This window comes from Mastomys coucha, unplaced genomic scaffold (assembly GCF_008632895.1).
Source record: "Mastomys coucha isolate ucsf_1 unplaced genomic scaffold, UCSF_Mcou_1 pScaffold20, whole genome shotgun sequence".
In the NCBI taxonomy this organism is placed as follows: domain Eukaryota; kingdom Metazoa; phylum Chordata; class Mammalia; order Rodentia; family Muridae; genus Mastomys; species Mastomys coucha.
The window spans coordinates 92,707,912-92,729,718 of NW_022196903.1; the positions used below are offsets into that span (position 1 = coordinate 92,707,912).

The 21,807-nt window shown below is 44.5% G+C and overlaps 1 protein-coding gene across 20 annotated transcripts in view; it reads right to left on the reverse strand.

Moving 5' to 3' along the window:
• Foxp1 (forkhead box P1) overlaps positions 1-21,807 on the reverse strand; it is a 600,509-nt gene that overhangs the window by 15,667 nt on the left and 563,035 nt on the right. For 17 of the 20 annotated variants that reach the window (XM_031382735.1, XM_031382733.1, XM_031382734.1 and 14 more), the window contains 4 exons: positions 21,284-21,371; positions 9,338-9,421; positions 502-703; positions 315-394 (listed from right to left, as the gene is read on the reverse strand). In XM_031382735.1, the coding sequence (XP_031238595.1) occupies positions 315-394; positions 502-703; positions 9,338-9,421; positions 21,284-21,371 (454 nt within the window). The remainder of the gene's footprint in view (positions 1-314; positions 395-501; positions 704-9,337; positions 9,422-21,283; positions 21,372-21,807) is intronic. The other 3 variants (XM_031382737.1, XM_031382736.1, XM_031382732.1) reach the window with 1 other exon arrangement.

The window sequence follows — 21,807 nt, forward strand, 5'->3', positions numbered from 1 at the left end:
CTGATTAAAGCTCAGTAATTATTTAGAGCTCAGATTAATTCTAGGGATCAGAGATTACTGTAGCTTTGTGATAATTGACTTGCCATCTTTAAACAGCCTCATTCTCACTGTTGTGTGAAATGAATTCCCTAATAATCACATCGTATTGTAATACTTAATCAAAAGCAATTATGTTATATATTGCAGTTTTTAAAAACCTTATAGAAAAGGTTTTAGCATGCTTGCATACTAAGTGGTTTTAAATCTACTTCATCAATATAATATACCCACGTACACCTTTTGATAGCATTTCACGGTCCATGTTATTTACTTACCTGCCTAATTAAAGATGCATATGTAAATGGTGGTCTAACTTCCGCGTTCTTATAAAATTCTTGGTTCTGCGCAATATCTGCTAAATAAGAATCATTGTCCTATTAATGATCGCTTTTTAAAAGGGGGCTCATCGACAGGAACTGCAGATTCCCCATGCTGCCCCAGGCAAAGACAGAGAGTAGCTACCTGAAGAAATGGGCACGTTGTATTTGTCTGAGTACCGCCTGCGGATAGGTCCCACCGTGTGCATGCTGGTGGTGGTGATGACAGAGGGGCCTTGGGTGACGGGAGTCAGGGGGGCGGTCGGGGTTGTTGGAGTATGAGGTAAGCTCTGTGGAGAAGCCTCTGAGGCAGACTTGGAGAGGGTGACACTTGAAACCAGATTCAGCTGCAAGGAGAAGGATATGGGTTAGAAGGACTTGAGGAGAGCAAAACAAAAAGAAACAAATCAAACCACCACAGAAACCCGAGCAACCATGAAAACCTCTCTTGTCCCAGAGGAGAAACTGGTGGGCACCTGGCGAGGGTTACCTCTCCAAATTGGCATGTTTACACGGGACACACTTTCAACGAAAGAGGTTCTCCTTTGCACAGCAGCAAGGCTGGGGATTGAAGGAACGCCAGCTGAGCTGCCAGGGTTGCGTGCAAACCCGGTTTGTCCAGTGTAACTCTCAGCGACGTACTGTTACAACTGGAAAGCTGGGATGCCTCTTTTTTGTTTTTTGTTTTTAACCTTAACATTGCAATGGGTTTACTAAGAGGATACACGGGGCTCTGAGCCACTAAAGAGACCAGCAAGAAGTTACGGGACTTAAGTCCACTGTGGAATTGAATGAACCACGGGACTGTGCATGATGGACCCGTGGCTCAGCTCAACAGTGGCTCTTACTGAGGAGGCAAACATCTATTTCTATACAGTTGTAACATTTGGTTGCTTAAAAGATTTAAACAGTCCAACTATGGAGGCAAAGGATCTCTGAAGCAGGCTGGAGCAGTATTAGTGAATGCCTCTCCTTCCTTCTGCTCTCCTGCATTCATTCTTCTTTAGGATCCTTCTACTACTGGGAAGGACGATCCTTCTCTAAAACTGATCGAGACAAGAAAAAGCCCCCTGAGTTTGACAATGCAGAAGAACCTAGTGGGTTTCATCATGTTTATGGAGGTACCGAGTACTTACAGAGCCTCTCCCAAACCCAAGAAACTTCTAGAAAGGACGCTGTCACTTGGCCAACATTTCATCATGCCACATTTCAAGCCAACTACTATAACGTCTATGTTGCCCCCATCAGATTAAGCACAAGTATTATTTGTGGATGGTATCAAAAGTGAGTCCTTTGCTCCAGTGTACTGGAAAGATTCAACTTAAATTCACACAGTAGGAATGCAAGAGACTACCCCTTGTACAGTAAGTTCCAAAGGAAGAGAAAGGGAGGGACCCGATGCCACGAAAGGAACATTATCATAAAACCCAGATTTGGTGCTAAATGGTGGGCTCAGAGCTTTCAGCTCTTGCTTTTCTAGGTCCTGTTTGAATAAGCGACTCAGTATACCACACAAGCCCCCAGTGTCCAAGAACAGCAAGCTGGGGCATACCATTGCTGACCTTCAGCAAGCAGGGACAATGTGGTAATCTGGCCTTCCAAAGGTGTTAGAGAGCTGAGTGTGACACACATTTGCAAACCAAGTGCTCATAGTTCAGAGTAGAGGCCAGGGACAGGGCAGAGCAAGATGCCAACGGAGGCAAAGGCTGAGCCCTTCTTCCCCTCAGCCTTAACGAGTGCCCAAGTCTGGCAACTCGTAAGTATTAGCATTGGCTGAAGTTGGAGGTCAGGAAGTTAGTGTAGAAAGATCCTAAATACAGAGCCTGAAAAGCCTGCGCATGAGGAGACTCTGGAAAGCCACAGATCTCGTTCATGAAGATACACACTCTAAAATACCTGCTGAGAGGCTTCACTTCATTCACACTGTCCTACAAACTAGTCACAGTTTAGGAAGACTGAATGAAGCTTGTCCATACTCTTGACTCAGACCCAAAGTCAATCCACGCTCTTGTATGGTCCTGTAGCCTCGGCACCCTCTACTTATGCCCAGTTAATGTCTAAATGGACGCTATAAACATCTCTACCTCTTAGTTATGCTTGCTTCTGGAAAAGATCCTGTGAACAGCTTTTATCCTTGCTTATGAATGACACTCAATAAATATTACCAAGAACTTCTACAGGCTTGGAAGCAGAACTAAACCGCAGAACTGCTGTCCTTGAAGAGCTTATTGTCAAAAGCAGGCATAAAACCCAGGCAGCTTCTCTGGGGTCTCACCCCGGATCCCGACTTCTCCTTCTAGCCTAAGAACGCTATCCCAGTGCCCCCTCCCAGCTCTGTAAGGAAGTTCGGCAAGTCCTATGGAACCATTCAGCAGTTACGAGCCCATCATTTTGAATACTCAAAGATCTGAGAAGGTCTGGTGAACCCACACACAGAGACATGCCATTAGGTGTGCAAAGAATGCGACTCCTGCAGCTTTTCTATGGGGCTCTCGACAGCAACAATGAAAAAAAAAAAGATCCTTCTAGTGTTGGCACAAGACAGGCAGACAGAAGTGCAGGCTGAATTTCCTGGATGCTTTTGAATGTAGGTAGGAACTGGAAATAAACACTGGGCCTGAAGAGAGGGTTTACCAGGCTTGACAAATGACACCGTGATTCACACCCACTGCTGGGCTGTCTCTAATAAGCCACAGAGGAAGCAGCCAATCTCAGCTAATTACCAGATAAAAATGTATTGTAAGGACTCTAATTAGGAGATGCGGACGGAGGTGATCTAATGATTTAAATGGTGCATTCGACTGACCCCACCATGAATGTGCAGTGGTGCACAATGTCACTGGAATATTTTGTAGAAACAGTAATTTTATTTCAGGGAGGGGAGACAGTAATATTTGTAATGATGGCTATGAGGTAAACTAATTAAAAGACAGTTCCTAGAGGAAAAGGGTGTCTGGGAACAGCTGCGGCCATTCCAAACCCAAGTGCCAAGTCTCAATGGAAGAGCTTCAGTCAAGTGGAAAATTTCTGCCTGACCTCTGCCCTTGCTATTAATTTGCAGAAAAACTAATGACACATATACATATTCCCACAAAATTGTTCTAATTGCTAATTTGCCAAAGGAGCCTGGATTCTAAATTAAACATGACTGTAGCCTGTGAGGGAAGAACAAAAAACTGAGAACTCCAAACAGGGAGCCTTGCCACACAAGACCATCCGAAGTCCAGACCAACACGTTAATGAGACACAACCCTGGCAGCTGCTGTAAAAGATCCTTAACTTTTAAATGTCTGTCTGGCAGTGTGTGTGTGTGTGTATGTCAGAGAGAAAAGGTTGAGTGGGGGGGGGGGGGCTACCAAGAAGAATTAAAAAAACTACTGTGTTCACATAAAGCCTGTTCTTACCATGAAGGACTCTACCAAGAACACTGAAAAACAAGAATCATGAGCCCCACCACAAGCCTAGAAGAGCAAACCAGGGTGCTGCGGAGGAGGACTCTGTCAGGAAAGAGCTTATCTAAGGAGGAAGACCAGAGCTCACATCCTCAGCATTGCAGGTGTGATGGTCCTTGCCTATAAAGCCAGCCTTTGGAAGGCAGAGACAGGAGGACTCTTGGGGCTTTCTGGCAAGACAGCCTAGCTGAATGGGCACTCCAGGCTCAGTGAGAGATCGTGTCTCAAAAAATAAGGTGGGGAAGTGATTGAAGAGCACATGGGACACTAACCTTCGATAAACATGCCTGTGAGTCCGGAACACGCACAGATAAAAGAGCAAATCATCGTGAACAGTTTCGGGCTGTTTTTTTTTTCCCTGTTATCTTGAAATACGTATCTTAATTGTAAATTATTAAATCTTTATACAATCACCAATAAGAAAGGGAAGCCTCAATGGTTTGTGTTTCTAAGTGTAAGCAAGGTTTTAAAAGAGATTTCCCCCCCAGGGCACTGAGCAGGAAGGGATGGACTGGGAGGGTTTCTTTCCCTGATGGAAAGCCCATTTTTCTCATTGTGCTCATTTTCTATTTAAGAAGAGGTTGCTATGTTTAGAAAAGCTAGTAACGCAGATATTTTTCTCCATGGCAAGTTGCCACTGAAGGGATGATTTCAGCACAGATAATCTCTCTCAAACTCTGGCCAGGAGCTAAATTCTTATGTCACTTAAAGTGGCTGCAGGCTTTTAGTTTTTAAGTAAAAATACAAACAACTGTGCTATGGATATGGAGCCTTTTTACCTTAGCTTGGTTACTTTCTTGGAAGCTTCTATCACTGAAACTACCCCAACTATCCACAGCCCAATGCTGTACTTTGTCCTTTCTAAAAACAAAAATCAATCTTTAGTTCTTCTGCAGCACATTCCCCTCCCGTGTAAGGATGGTGAGTCACTCACATTTAAAAAACAATAAACAAACAAACCGCTGGTATAAACCCCAGACAGAAACTGGCTTGCTGGGGAGTATTCCCACAAGAACTTTTTGTTTTGTTTTGTTTTGTTTTTGTTTTGTGCTCTTGCTTCTCATGAAAACAGATTCTGAGAACAAAAGGAAAACCTGAAACCAAAACACCAGAGGCCAGCTCGTCACAGAAGGGATGGCAGGCTCGCAGAACTGGTTTCTCTGCTGTTGGCTGGATGGGCCTGAGAGGCTCAGGTCCTGCCCCCACCTGCAATGTTCAGAGACTGGAAGCTGCCTTTGTAGGCATGAATCACCAAGTTCAGACTCCAGGGACAGAGGACAGGGCAGTGGGTGGCAGGGGAGAGGCCTTTGGAGAGGACTCTGTGCACTGACCGGGAGAGTGGCTTATTCTACAGACTCAGAGGGTGGCATTTCTGGCAGGGACAGAGACAACAAACCTGAGGTGAGGAAGGGGACTTAACAAAACCAGTCTATAAAACTGCTTTTGTGTGCTGCGTGAGAGAGCTCCTCTTTATGACAGGCTGCCATTACTGCTCCAAGGCTCCTGTAGCCCACACCTCATCGCTCACCCCTTGAAGTTCAATGGGCTTTTTTTTTTAAGGGTAGAGGGAGCACTCTGTTTTGATAGGAGCTAAAAGCTTATTTCAAAACAGTCCTAATTGCTATAGTTAGAGTGTAGAAGGGAATGTGCAAAGGGGAAAATCTCCAGCTGCATTTCACTCCAAAAGTGTGTTATACATTTTTTTCATAAAGTAGTCTCTTCTACCTGTGCTGTAGTTACTTGCCCACCAAATCTCAAAGAATGTGGTTTCTCCAGGTATGGGGAGTAAGTAGTTCTCACAAGTGCAGGAACTCCCACCCCACACACACACTGAAGGTGCTCCCCCATCCCACGTTGTGAAGTGGAATTTCCACTGCCCACTCCTAACAAGCGGCATGGCCAAATGTCTCTGTAAAAAGTCATTGGCAACTTAATGAAGCCCTAACACAGGCATGTTTCCTTTTGTTGCTCTGTGTTGAGTTGCATCCACCCCCCCACACACACACACTGCCCCTCACCCGCCCCCACCTCCAGATCAATCTCAGCCAATTCTTCATGGAGTTAAGTATAGACATTGTGCTGCTTGCTCTGGGAATGGAACTGGGTTTGGAACAAAGGAATTGCAGGCTATTTTCTTCCCCTTGCTGTTTCGTCTCTTTCCGTGGGAAACAGCAGAACTTTTAAATCTTAAACGACAACAAATTTGGCTTCTGTAAACATATGTCAACAACAGCCTTTTCTCTCTGGGCACTCTAGAACTTGCTAGATTCTAGCTAAGCAGGGCTTGGCTGAAATGGCAGTAGACTTCTGAGATTGGTTATTGCTTCCACTCCTCTACTCTGACCTCCCACTGAACAACTCCCCCTCTCCTACTCCCAGTCCTCCTACACAAAGATCTGTGTGCCCACTCCTCACCAGAGGCAAGAGCAGGGAAGCTGACCTCTTCGGTTTCAAATGAATTTGTCATTTCCCCAGGTCACTTTTTCTAGTCACATACATCATTCTCTATGCAGCAAACAGTCTACGTGTGTATGTATGTACATATGTACAGATGCATGCATATACTTATTTGGTAGCTTGTCCACAAGACTCCCAACACCTCCATGGCAAATTAGATCTTTCTCATTTGATCATGCTCATAGCCAAGTAACTATCTCTTGCCGGAAAGAATTGATTTCTAAATTCAGGAGTTCCAATTCTGAGGGAAGAGATGCAATGGCTGTCATGCTGCCCAAGGAGTCAGCAGGACCCAAGGCGTGGGACACTGTTCTCACTAGCCGTGCTTCCAGCCCATTCTGGGCTGAGCTCAGAGCCTCATCTACACCCTTGGGCACAGTCCTGAGAATGTCACATCCTCTAACTATCTACATCTGAAGACACGCCCCTCACTGGGATCCAGAAAATGCATCTCCGGGCTGACATAAGAACAATCTAAGAACATGTTGGCAGCTCTTGGACAGGATGACTGGGGGCAGGGTGGACCACTGGCTACAAGAGAGACACCTGCCACCCAAATGGCACTTATGGAAGGGCCACATTTGCAGCAAAGCACTCTATCACTTAGTGACTAAGTTTTAAAATAAACACCAAGTTCCCTATAAAGAGAAATGGAAAAAGAAACAGCTTCATAGCCCTGCTGGCAAGGTTGTAACGTGGAGTCCCCATCTATGGTTAGATGTGAAACTCGGGGACTATTTCTTTCAAACCACAGATTCTAGAATGATGCTCATTCAAACACTCACCAGCCGTTCCATTATTTAGGGAGGAATAAATTAATTATGGGCTGTAGGGAATATTTTGAATGTTAGGATCAGTCACCAGATAGCTCCCAGTCCCTACAGTTGAAAGCATCACGGGGTCTGAAATATGCATGGGTCTTTTTTTCCTTCTTTTCTTTTCTTTTGGCAAGGAAGTGAAAATTTATGCAAAACATTACACGTCTATCTTTTATAATTAATTTTCCAATGCCTCACCTATACATATTTTAATAATTCCTGATTTCTAAGATGGTATCTATAATAAAATTTTCTATTTTCCAATAAATGAAAAGGGGGCAGGTTCACTCCGACAACAGAGTGTCACACAATATCTACGTGTCAGGCACCAATTTTTACTTCTTACATGTAAGTTAAAGGATAAGGAATTTATAATGCTGCCTGTGAGGAGAACCACTTTTCATACACAAATGTGATTTTTTTTTCCAAAGGGTAATACAACAGTACATTTACATAAACTAATCCAAACAATCTATGTATTTGACAATGGCAAACCTCACACAGACGGCCTATTGTTGGTTTACATCTTGGAGTTCTTTATACTGCCTTGTAGCAGCGCTCTAGCTGTCAAAGGTTTGACTTAGACTCTAAATAAATGGTTACAGAAGTGCTGTGCAGCGATATTGGACTTCTTTGCAAAAGAAAACCTGCTGTGTATGAATTCAAAAGCTATTAATTTTTCAGTCAAAAATATTCGTGCCTATTTCTTTTAATAAAGAAATACTGTGCTGAGCTACTAAGAGATAATGTTGACTAGTGGTAGAGAATTTTCAATAGAGCAGTTAAAAATAAATTTAGTAGGAGGTCCCCTTCAAAGTTATAATTTTCTAGAATGTAAAACATTTTTTTTTCAATACTAATCAAGACCAACCTTCCTTCGCTGTTCATTCCCTCACCCCCAGCTGCTTCTCTCTTGTTTATTGGCTACTTAGCAGGTCCACAGGGAGATAGATCATCAAGCGTCCTCTTGTGCCTTGTGTGGGCTTACATATACGGTGTTCCTAGTTAGTCTAAGTCCCATTACCTGCTGAAGATCCCAAGGGACGCTGTAGTTCCATCTCTGTGTGTGGACTCCTCCTCTACCTTGATCCCAAACAAGCCTATTACTAGAGTGTTATATTCAGTTGTGACTCTATCATCGATGTTTTTAATTCGTGGGGGGAGATGGGGACAACCTCCTGCTCTCCCTGTTGCTAGATTGTGAATGAAGACTCAGCCTCTTCATTCTAGAGAGAGCCCTTCACTAGAGCCCTCAAGGACTGCCAGAGAGGTCCAAGACAATCACTCCCCTTTGCCAATGGTCATGACTCTTCTACAAGTCAGGCAAGTCATCTCAGGGCAGCCCCCAGGACAGTTGGCTCAGCTGGGCCCATGTTCTTCCCAGTGCTCTTCTGAAAAGAAGGGACAAGTGGGAACAGCTCCGAATGCTTTGTCCCTCCCCAACCCCTGCTTCCGTTTTTCCGTAGCTTAGTCATCTGGTCCTGCAGCCGTTTACTATGGAATACATGGTGGCTTAGGACTCTTTCCCAGTAAAAATGGACGCATGGAGTGTTTAATGATTTTATGTCCTGTATCTCAGTAATGTGTTCTGCTTCAGACATTAATTCTGTCTGCCAACTGCATCTTGGCAGGCTACCATATTTACTGGGTTAATAGTCTGACTCCGTTTTATTTCTATCACCGTACATCATACATATAGGGGTGTGTGTTTGCTTTATTTATAGAAAAAAAAATCAGTCAAAACAGATAAACCAATACTTTGCCATTATGCTGCATCATTGCATGTTGATTAAAATTGCTGCTACTAACTATAGATTGTCAACGCTCAATTAATTTTCACACAGGAACTCCCAGCAAAATCAAATAAAGTCAGCGTACCTTTAAATTTTACAAATCTTAAAATCAGGAACCAAGGCATGGCCTCCATTTTGAATAATCAGCTAAAGCGACTAGTAGATTTTCAGCAATATATGTGAGCCATACCAGTACTGATGTCAGTTTATGGTGAAGAACGGAGGGAAGCCCAAGGCAGGATTTTGCAAAGGAAACTCCTCAAAACCATCATGGCTGTGTTGTCGCAGGTCTCTCCCCATGCCTAGCTTCCCACTGGTCTTCCCCATGAAAAGCCAAGAGTCAAGTAAGGGAAGGGCTTTGGCATCCACATCTGCCCTAGGAGGTATTCCCTCAGTGGTTGAGGTGGGAGGCAGAGAAGCAATGCCACCAGGTCATTCCCCCTGGTGGGGAAAGTACTTACGGGTTGAGGGGCAGCTTTGGGTTCTGTAGACTTCACATGCAGGTGGGTCATCATGGCTTGCAGGCGCTCTTTGTCTTTTGCAAGCTAATGGTAAAAAAAGGCTTTGTTATGTCATTGAATACAGATGTGTGACTCCTTTGAACACCCCAAACGATGAATACCCCAGCTAACTACTGCACTACAGCACGACAATCATTTTCATTGCTTCATCATCTGAAACCTATAGGACCCCTGCCAAAGTCCAAGTAACCAGAGGTGTTGATGTGAGATTTCCCAACACAAGGTGTATTAGACTTTAACTGGCACGCTCTAGACCTGCTGGCACCGAGGAGTCCTGGGGAACATGGACAGCTCAAAGGCAAGCATGAATCATGCCCATTAGCCAAGCTGATTCATGACGAGGCCATGGGAAGATGAGCAGCTAGCTCACACTCATAAATTCATCTGCTGTGGTTGTAGACAAGCTTGTGGATACCTGGATACACTTGTGGAAAGTTAGCTGAGTCCACCTTGCTGGGAGGAGCAGGGATACCAAAACTGAGGGGTTCCCGTTTTTAGGTGAGCAATGAGTTTTCTGTTTCGGGCGTTCAACATCAAGTACCCTGCTAGATGCTTAATAATCCCAGGATCTTTACTTCATAAAAAAGTTATCGTCTGATGTCACAGAGGTTTCTAACTGAATGGGCAGAGCACACATTCACTATTCATTAGGTGCTAGAACCTTTATGCTGGCTTTGGAACAGTCTGATAGAGTGATAACTTTGTTACATCACAAGAGAGCTGGGGCAAGGACCTCCAATGATGACTCTTAGGTAGATGATGAGGAATATGGCCTCCAAGAAAGAAAGTGAAGCCAAGGAAACAGGTGTAGCATTGAGAGAAATGTAGACATAGGAAGGGGAGGAACATTTCTACATACATGTGGGCATCTTCAAAAGCTTTATAGATAGTGTGTCAAAAACAAAGCCTTAGAAGCAGGGTGAGAAACCTATTCCTTTAGTATCTTAGAGTTGACTTTAAATCTTTAGAAAGCCAGGTTTTTTTTGGGTTTTTTTGTTTTTTTAAAGTCTGAAATTATGCCCAAATTAAATCCACTTCACATTTTTAACCGAGTTATTTCTGGTAATGGGGAGACGGGAAGTAGGGGCTTGGGAGTCGGGGGAAAGCAGAGAAGGGGGACAGGGTGCGATGACAGAAGAAAGCACGCCTGTGTCATCCCTACCGGCTGGCTCAGTCAACAGCCATATCACATTTGAGTTTTTATTTCTTTTTATTCCCTTGTGGTTTGGGGAGGAATAAATGAGGAGGAAGAAGCGGGGGGGGGGAGCTTTACAGTGTTAGCATTTATCTTTCAACAAACAGGAAATGAAAATGATACCATATTAGGATCTACATTATGCTACTCACCCTCTGTTCCTTGGTGCATTATTGAACTGCCAAACTAAGTCTCTAAACACATAATGCCAAAGGAATTTGAGTTTTCAGAGTGGCGCAGACAAAACAATTAAAGTGTGGGGAGTAGCATTTTTCTATGGTTATTCATTTTTTTTTTTTACATTAAGTGCCCTAAAATGTTTTTATTTGTTTGTTTTGTGAGTTTTTTTTGAGATACACTAGAACTAAAATACTCTTCCGCAATGTCTTTTGCTTTATTTTATTTTTTAAGTTTGTTTTGAAAACTATGATGGGGCAGAAAGGAATTAAGTCATGCATCATGCATGTCACTCTTTCTAAAACCATGAAGTAAGTAGACGGCCCATGCTGAACAACACAAATTAAAGGGTGAGAGGTGGTATTTACGGAAGAGTCTGCTGAATATTAATTGTGACTTAATTTGGGGGTAAACATCTCCGATGTAGCAATTACAAGGAATAAGTATTGTGGTAAGAGGAAAAAATCTAAAGCCCACGCACTGGGTGCGATCCTCTCTGTATCCACCAACTCCGATCTTCCAGCAGACAGGACCAACGACAATGTGGACACAGGCCACATCCACACCCTGAAGTTTACTGACTGAGCTAGGAACACATCCCCCAAACTCCTCCAAGCCATCAGCATTCCCAACATCATTTCCTTCCATTATGCGAGTATACCAAATGTTACCATAGGGAGCACACTCTTGGTACTCCCTCTTCTCTAATGCTTTCCCCAGTTGGTGGCATACAAGCAGGAGAATGGGTTTCCTTAGAGGGTGCTCGTGAGCAGGGGTTGGGGGAGGGTCACTGGAATTACCTAGTCTGGATACCAACTCTCTTGAGAGGCAGCAGAGTGGAATAACGGATTCACTCTCCTACTGCGCTGTGTTCAAATTCTGGCCTCAGAGCACATCCTGCAATCCTTCTGAGCACTTCATTTTTTTTTTCTTCTAAATATGGAATACTCATCTCCGAACTCGTAGGGTTGTTCAGAACACGAGTTCCGCACAGAGCAAGTTCAGTGCAGCTAATGAATGCTTCATGGAGGTTAAAAATACCTGCTGCAATTTTTTTTTTTTAAAGGAGAAATTAAATCAGTCTAGTCTACACTGGCTGGGTATATCTTTGGAAATCAGGATCCACACAATGGGGTGTAATGGAATCAGCTGGGAGTCTGGGTGGGGAGAGAAACCCCATGTCTTAAAGACTAGAAGAGTGCAGGAAGCACGGGGAGATGGGGTGTAGACTTATCTCAGGGCCATATTCTGTCCTGGGCAAATGATTACTCTCTATTGGGTAACAGTCACACCCTCTTCTATTATCCAAGCCTCAAATTTGGTTTTTCAGAGAGAGAAAGCTGTGGAAGCTCAGGACTCATACACACACTGATCAAACACCACTCATCAATGCCAAGTTATGGTGCTCCACTCAGTGTCCACAAAGACAAAACCCCGGGGGGATCCACCATACGCCACATGCCAGAGAGAAGGGAGCAGAGTCTGCCGTTCCTTCACCATCCTCTTCCTATCTGCTGTCGAGAGGACTTTTTAAGGGCATCCTAGCAGTTTTTGTTAGTGACACCTAGGGCTCTACTGAAATGAGTGTCCCTACGTGAGAGCACTGCAGTTATTAGGGACTGGTGAGAGGAAGGGGGAGCACTTATCTGCCTGGACAGATATAAAGATCCCTGTGGCTCTGGGTCTGCTTGATTTATGTTCTTTAATTGGGGAAACTGAGGCACAGAGGATGAACACCTGTAAGGCCATGAAGCCGAGAAAGGCCACAAGTAAAACTAGAGGCCTGCTTTACTCCCTTGGAACCTTCCCTGAATTGGGGGGAAAAAATCTTCCATATACCACTCTTCACCCTCATTTATGGCACTACTCTGACAAAGGGGTTGGATTGGCAGTGACAGTGGGCACCTCATCTGAGGAGCAGGTGGGACTGCGATGTTCCTAAGAAGGCCACTGCTAGACTCCGACATTTTGCTTAAACTAGCTAATCAGCCTCTCAAGACAGCAAACTGGAAGCCTGGGTTTGTGGAAGGGCCACAATAGCCCAGGGGGGAATTCAAGGGAGTCTGGGTGACCCCATCCTTGCACGGACTTCACCAGAGACTACCTCACTTCCTTTATGTACCAGTGACCTAACAGTTGAACCGTCTGTGTCCGACCGTGGCAGAAAGTACACAGTTACACTGCTCCCTGAGCTGCACGTGACCAAAGCGAAATGGACCAAGGGCTCAGAAGTAAAATCCACACACCCTAAAACAGGAGCCAGGTGGAAGGAAGGCCCGCAACTCCTCCAACAAACTGGTCAATGACCAAATAGTAACTCTGCATCCAGCGCACGGCCATTCGCATGCTTGCTGAAATTAGCACCAGGACAAACTTATAAAGATTTCTTGACCATCAACTACCACCTTCAGAGAGTGGGTGACCTGCGCATCACTTCACCCCACTCAAGAATTTCCCTACTTTTATTGTGTCCTGTCGCCATTTTAACATTCTTCACATGTTGTTGCTAAAGACTCTCTTGACATTTAAAGCAGACACATACTAATACTCAAGTCATAGTCTTGGAATCCTAATGCTTGCAGACTTAGGCAGGATTTTAAATTATGAAAAATAAGTGTCTTGGTTTTTCAAAGAAGGATGTGCAAGTGAGAAGCCCAGACGCTCCCTCTCCCCTTCTCTGGCTCCAGCCTCAAAGCCACGGCCACAGGAGGTCACCAGTAATGTTAGGCCTTTGCTGTCCCCGACACTCTTTGAGGTTCTATGGGGCTGCTGCTATGTCCCGAGCATGGCCACAAATGGGGTTAGAAAGGGCCAAAGGGAGACACATTACAGATAATATATTTGCTAAAGTCTAGGAAGCTGGTGTGATTACAAATAGCCCTGCTAATGGTGGGTAATCACATGCAAAGCCCATACTGTAATTAATTTGTGTTAGGATTAATGTCTTCTCCCCCTGCTACTGAAACCTGTACAGTCTTCTCTCTGCTGACATTTCCATACAGCTTACAGTTTCCAATGTGGACACTGTTACTAAACTTCCCACGGGTTCCAGAGTCACTGGGCAGGGACCCTTGGGAGGGAGTTCTCGAAGACAGGTAAGGAACATAAATAGGGCACAATAGACCAAATATTAAATCTAGTAACTGACTGCTAGGTGGGTAAGCTCAGATCCCTTTGGGGAGAGGAAGGGACTTGGGCCAACACCTCAGGCAGCACCATCAGTAAAATGGTAAGCAGGCTGTGGTGAGGAGCTGGGAGCTTTTGACTGTCTAGCCCTTGCCTGAAACATTAATTCAATGTTCTAAGCCAGTGGTTCTAAGCTGTGGGTAGCAACCCCTTCGCATACCAGATATTTACACTGTAATTCAAAACAGTAGCAAAATTATAGCTATGATGTGGCAACAAAAACTAATTTTATAGTTGGAGGTCACCACAACATGAGGAAGTGTACTCAATGGCCGCAGCACTAGGAAGGTTGAGAACCACTGCACCAAGCAATCTCCGTATCCTTTGCTCGTGGGCAGGAAATGAACATGGAATCTTTGACTCTCAGATGCCAATGATGGCTAAGATCCCCATAGACAGAATGCTACCCTTAGAAAACCATGGAGAAACATTCCAATGAGCATGCCCAGTAGATGCAACCACAGACTGATTTCCATCCCTTAAATAAAAACAAATGAGAATAAGGGGAAGTGGGCAAGAGTTCTTAACTGGGGGGGGGGGGGGGGGGAGACAGGAGGTATTAGTTGATAAACTATGGGCACAAAGCCACAGGGACAGTGACTTGTATGTGAGAAGGCCAACAGCCAGCTAAGAGATGTCCAGCCCCTCTCTGAGCTATGTAGAAGCAGGACATGGTACAGTGGATGGCGCCTCCCATAGGAGCAGACTGTGGAGCTTATCCTATCTTAGTTGGGATTGTCCCGTCTTTTAAACTGGAAATCCTATGTTCTCCTCAAACCTAGGAGGGTAGGCTGAGATGGCTGGTCACTCTGGTGTTGATCAGCTAGACTAATTTTTAAAAAGAACTGTATTCTTAGGTCCTCTGTCTCCTCTATACAATCTGGGCACATTCTCAGGTGATTGCCCTGACCTGCAACTTCCTTGCTAACAGCCTCTGCCATTGTCTGGTGCATGGGCACCTCAAAGTGCCTGCTGTGGTACTGGAGGCATGCAGCTGTTATACAGCAGGGGCCCCGTGCTCATCTCCATCCAGTACTGCAGTACAGTAAGTACACAGGAAGTAGTGACAGTCTCACGGAACCTATTTAATGACACACTCTTCTATGCCCACCCTTTTAAACAGAGTACTCCTTTTCCTCCTGCCTGTTTGCAATGTGTGTGTGTGTTTGTGTGTGTGGTGTGTACGAGTGTGTGTTTGTGTATGTGTAGTCTGTATGTGTTTGTGTGTGTAGTGTGTATGTGTGTGTGTGTGTTGGGTTGGAACCAAGGCTGAATGCATATGAACAGTCCACTGAGCTGAGTGACATCCCCAGCCCTCATCTGCTTTCAGTAAAAACTTAAGGGATTTGAGGGGCTAAGGGAAGCTCGTCCAGGAACACACCCCTGTGGCACACAATGAAAACACATCACCTCTATTTCTTAAATTTAAAAGACATAACCTACTGAAGAGGATGAGGAGTAGCTAATGTGGCCGTGTCTTCTGACAAAAATAGTCTACATGCTCAAGAAGACATATGATCCCTTCCCCCCCCACATCCCCCACCCCCGGTCTTCTTAGGCCAACAGTCGGGCTTCCTTTCTGCCTGTGGTTTGATTTTCAGTATTGCCTTCTCCAAAGGTGGAATTATGTCCTGTGCACGTCTTTTGTGTGTGTGTGTGTCATCTCATCCACAGCTTAAAGGCTGAACAAACAGATACACATGTCACCAGCTGGGTTCACCTGGTGGTCCAATATCAACCTCCACAATCCCATCTCATGTTTTCATATATCATTTGATATACGAACGTGCACATTCAGTTCACACCTGGTAGCCAGTGGGTGTCAAGGCCTCCCAGAGGCATCTAGTGCTTCTCAAGTCTCCTGACTCTGCTACGCGTAGGGTAAGCTGTCTTTACTTTTAACACTTCCCTAGTTCCTGCACCTGGGTCCCTCCATCCTAGCAGGGGTAGGGTAGAGGGAAAGCTCTTTATTTCATGACCCATGTTTAAGACCATAATTTTGGGGCTGGAGAAATGGCTCAGCGGTTAAGCACATTGACTGCTCTTCCAGGGGTGCTGAGTTCAATTCTCAGCAACCACATGGTAGCTCACAACCATCTGTGTAATGGGATCTGATGCCCTCTTCTGGTGTGTATGAAGACAGCTACAATGTACTCACATAAATAAAATAAATAAATCTTAAAAAAACAAAACAAAACCATAATTTCAACCTCCACAATTCCATCTCATGTTTTCATATATCATTTCAGAAAATTCCATCCAAAGAGAAGATTTTACAGATGGGATAATAAAGAATGCTACCATCTGACCTGAACAAAAAGGCCTCGACTCAAATGACTCCTGTGGCCCATGTTCTCATGCCATGTCTACCTTTGACATGTATACATTTGCTCAGATGGCCTCCCAGGATTCATGTTTGGCTCCTAAGTAATACCTGGGGTTGACCCTTATCTATCCAATTAGTAAGACATTCTAACTGGCTTTTAAATAGCGAAACAAGAAAAGAAATGTTAAAAAGTCACAGTCGAAACATCGACTCCAAGATATTCTGACTCTCTTTTCCTTTCAATAAGACCAGTGCACGAGCAAACTGGGTATGGGATTGACCAACCCTTTGCTTTACTACTAAGAAAACATTCATTATATATTTAAAGATGCACAGCTCCCTTGCTTGGTAATTAATATGTTGGCAGATACATGGGCTTTGTGAATCCAGTCATATTTTACCTACATGGATATAGGGAAGCTCTCATGTCCAGTGCTTGTAAGAGTCTCCAAAGCCTTTGCATTTGATTGGAGGGGAGACCTGCGGTAATGGCCAGAGGAGGGAAACATCTGCAGCCATTTTCTCTCTAGGCTAACAGTGGTTCATTTCTTTAGGGAGTTGAGTATGATGGAGCAGAAACCCAAGGATCCTGTTCTGGGTGACAATATGGACTGAGAGTACCTTAGGTACACAGGACGGCACTCAAGTGGCCTCTGCCAGCTTCAATTCAGTTCCTTGGATTTGACTCATCAGCCTAGTTGTCTATAGTCTTTATTATCCTCTGGCTTAGGTAGGAACTGTCACACATGCACATGCTAAGATCCAGTGTGAGCCCATGTGAAATAGAGGCAAACAAGTGGCCTCTACCCCTCCTAACACAAAGTGGGTGAGTTAGGCGGCAGGCTATGGAAATACAGCATCACTTTGTTTGGAACTGTTCAAACTGTAACTGTTCTTCTGCCACAGCACTACAAATATTTCTCAAGTTTACACCTTAATAACTAGCAATTTTCTAATTAACTTTGAGAAACTAACATGTTCAGGAATTCCCTGGCCTGGCAAAGAAATGCCTTAAGTGAAAAGAGGCAGTTCCTAGGACCAGTGCTGGGCAGGCCATCTCTTCTCGATCAGGTGCTGCCCCAGCCTGTGGTTGAGAATGGGAGATCACGTGTACAGGGCACAGCAGCAGAGAGGCTGTCTGTCTCCCCCAAGTATTCTTACAGGTCCCTGCCTGCCCCCACTACTCTGGTTTTATGGGTATCGTGAACTGTAGTTAAGTACATTAAAATGGACATTCTCAGGCTCGGTGTGGTGAGGCACGTTTGCAATCCCAATACTCAAGAGGTTGAGGCAGTCAGCCTGCAGTGAGTTCAAGGCCAGCTCAGGCTGTAGAGTGACAACTGGTCCCTTGAATCAACACAGGGGGAAAAAGTACTACATTTACGACACAGATCAATGCAAATAAAAATAAAACAAAAAATATGGAAATACTGAAATTTATGTAAATGGGTAGCAGACAAGGAATCTAGCTTTAAACGTAATTGCTCAGTGTTCCCAAAGCTCCTAATGTTGCTAGGCTTGCAATCTAAACCCTCTTTCATCTAGTCCGCAGGAGAGCTGTGAATTCTCAGAGGACACTCCAGCTGCTGCTCAGGGGTAGAACAGCTGACTGGCTGACTAGATTCAATCCCCGGCACCACAGAAACAAGTCAGACAAGGAAATAGTCACATGTTTTGATTGTCTGATCAAATAATAACTAAACTAGTTCTGGCTGGTCCCTTTCTAGCATTGGACCGCTCCCTGGAGCAAATTTCTGCTGCTAGGAAGCACCCAGGCCAACTAGCTAGCCAATGGAAGTCCTGCTTGTTATCTCTGAGGTATTTTGTTGTTGTTTGTGTTTTATTTGAGACAAGGTAGCGCTTACCTAGCCCGGGCTAGCCTGGAACTCACTATGTACACCAGGCTGGCTCTGAACTCCCGAAGTCCAGCTGCTTTTGCCTCCCAAGTGCTGGTATTAAGGCTAGGCACCACCAGCCTGGCTCATTCATGTTTTTGGAAGATTTATTTATTTTATTTATCATTTATGTGTGTATGTGTGTGGCCTGTGAGTTTATGTACACTGTGTGCGTGCAGGTGCCCGAGAAAGGCTAGATCCCCTGCAATTGGAGTTCCAGACAGTTGTGAGCCATCACGTGGATACTGGGAATCTCCGTCCTTTACAAGAGCCATTAAGAGCTCTTAACTGCTGAGCCATTGTCTGGCTTCCCACGTGTCATCTATTTTATAGTTCAATTTTCCTTGTAGAATATAAGAAACAGGAGGGCAGCTTTACCCACTTCTAACCATTATCATCCTTCACAGAGCCTCCAAAGAGGGCTGCACTCAGTAAGGAGATGAAAAAAAAAACAAGCCAGTATCCCTCAATCAAAGGTGGGCAAGCGCTTGTCTACGGAGCTGCTGGGATGCTGCCCTGACTGATGTGGAGGCATACGGAGGGGTAGGCAGAACTCTAGACAGCCAGGAACCCCAGGGGGGACGAGTGACTAATATAAGGACATTTCTCGTTCCCCTAACTAGAAGCTGTTTGACAAACTTCTATAACAGCCACGTAGTAAATGCTGTCAGCTTTGTAGCCCATCAGGCTTCTGGTGCTGTTGGCGAGTTCTCTCTCTCCATGGAGTAGGAACGACTGCACTTTATCAGTGCATGGGCTTTGGCCTATCTGTGTCTCAGTACAATGCACCTCTCTCAGCCTGTGAGGGAGGTCATGCTTGATGTTGCCAGTAGGCTAACTCCTAGGAAACACCATGCACCCCTCATATCAACACTCTTAGGCCAAAAGGAAATGGGACCCGCAGGACCATCGTGCCTACCATGTCTCTTCCCCAGGAGAACAACTCTCAGTCACAACGCGGTGACGTCTCAGGCAGCTATACAACCTGGCTGACCCCCAGCCAGGTCGGCTTTGTTTCTACCACCCACTGAAATGGTTTGGTCAAGGATGAAGGCTGCAATCTCAGAGCGCATGAAACCTGCGAACAGTCCAGAATTCCTCTTATCCATTTCTAGTTCTATGCCACACGCACTCAAAATCGTTAGAGGAGCTGCCAGGAGGTAACGGCCTGGCTGAAAGATGGGCTCACTCTCCCCATTCTCCCTCCCTTCTCTGTGGAGAGTGTGTGATGACTTACAAGGTGTCTTCCCTGTTCCCTAATAACTAACAGTGGCCCACGATCAACCATGCAGACAGGAAGACCTACCTGCACAAACTGGGACAATTCCAACAACTTAGTTATGCATGTCATAGAAACTTAATCTCATAGCACATAAATCAATCTAGAGACATATATCATTTTGAAAATAGCACCACCAATAAACATATAGACATTCAGGCCGTTAAGGTAATATTCAGTAGAATCCACATTTGCAAAGTCTGACTTTTAAATAGAAGTGGGGAGTGGGTTAATCCTACCTGCTTCTCTTCTCTATAGATATGCTCAAGTTAAATATGCTTCTGAACACTGGTTTTATGGTATATTCTGAGCTTGTACAAACATCTCACTATTTTCGTTAAGTTTATATTTGCTGTCTGAATGGAAAATATTAACAAGACCAAGAAAATAACTCATGAGAAAAAGTATTCTACCAGAATTGTAATTGTAGTTTCTCATATAAGACAGCTTTTTTTTTTTTTTTAAAAAAAAAAAAAAAAAAAAAAAAAAAAGGAAAATCTTTTCTGTCCTGAAAAGTCACAACAAAAAGTTTAAGTGTGTTTGGGCTGATTTTCTCTGCAACTATTTGAAGCTGTAAATGACTTAACTCAGTAAAACTCCAAATGTAATTATCTTCTGTACTTAGCCTAGGGCTCTCCATATATCTCAGCATTGCTGCCTTGCATACAAAATAGCCTTTTCCATGGCTGGTACCAATATAATGTACAACATTGTTTTAATTTCCCCTTGCCGGCTAACCTCTTGCCTACACTGGACCAGCTGGGGGAAGAAACGTCCCGAGTCATCAACCACTCAAAAGCGTTCTGGAACTCAGTTGCATAAATGGGGTTTGCAGGGTCAAGCTTTTGCAACTGTACATTTTCATAATCTCCATTTCTGACCCAATTTTTACTTTCAGAAACTAATTTTCGATTAATTACACCAAAAGGGGGGGATTACTGTTAAAATATGGAGGAGTGTCCACAAGTTTTACCTACAAGTCCAACATACATTTAAAATGTCCCCAGCTTCCTCAAAGGGAAACTGCACAAGTTTATCCTCCAGTCATAAAATACATTCAACATAGCCCAGTGCATTTCCAAAAACCATGTTGCAGATACGGCAGACATTCATACATCATATGCATCATAAATTAATGTGTTTGTGTACTTGAAATAGATAGTGAACCCAATTATTCTCAGGGATAGGAGAGAGAGAGGAAAGGGACCAATGCCAAACAGGGACTGAATGCTCATATAGCTCCCACGTGGTTCGGGAATACACGTGTCTATGTGTTCACTAGCCCATCCTGACCTCACACATCCATCTTCTGTCCGCTCCCACACATGGTCCCTCAGACTTGCTCCCTTTAGCTCCACTTCAGTATCATTAGCAACTTCTGGGATGTACAGCAACAACAGATGAACAGAAAGTGGGATGGACAAGAAATGGCAGAGAAAGCAAGAGAGAGAGATAGACAGAGAGAGAAGGAGAGAGAGAAAAAAAGATGAGGAGATTGAGAAATGGAGGGAGAGAGGAAAGAAGGAAGACGGAAGAGGAGACAGGAGGGAGAGAAGGTTCATGGTGGCAACTCACACAATGCTGCTTAGAGCCTAGAGTGGTGTGAGTGCCAGTCCCAAAGAGTGCACTAAGGCTGAGCTTCCCCAGATAATAATTAAAACAACAACAACAACAACAAAAAAAAATAGGGCACAATAATAAGATAAAGGGACAACAGGCTGTGGGGGTTCCACCAGAGAATGAGCACACAGGAAATCATTACAGAACGCTGCAGAGAGGTGGGAGCTGAGGAATACTGAAGTAATATTAGAAATAAACGTGGCTTTACCTGTAGCTCTAACTGCTGTACAACCTGCATTTGTACTCTACATTGAGCTGTGCTTCTATCGTCCAGCGCATGCTCACTGTTGAGATGTCTGCAACAATACATAGAAAACCAGTAAGTGAAATGGAGAAACAAAAATGAAAAATACAAATTACCAGGATGCTTACGCACGAGCAGTGGGTCTCATTGTGGGGGGACACCCATGTAGGAGGGGGTGGCTGGGCCTCGCTCACCTCTCCCACCTGTTCATACCACCATCATCCCACAGAATTGGACACACGGTTATCACCACAGGGAAACGCTGTGCTGGGTATCTGGAGGGAGCCATGGACTCATAAATTTGAAAGCAGAGATTGAATCAGGGCAGTGTTTCAAGATCATGTCAGTGGGTGGATCCAAGGCAAGGCCTTCTGGGTGCTTCAAATTTTTGTAAGGGTCTGCAAGAACACTGGTTTTTCAGAACAGATGCCATGTCCTTACACTGACAATGTGTCACGTTTGTGTGAAAAGAAGAGATGGTCAAAGAG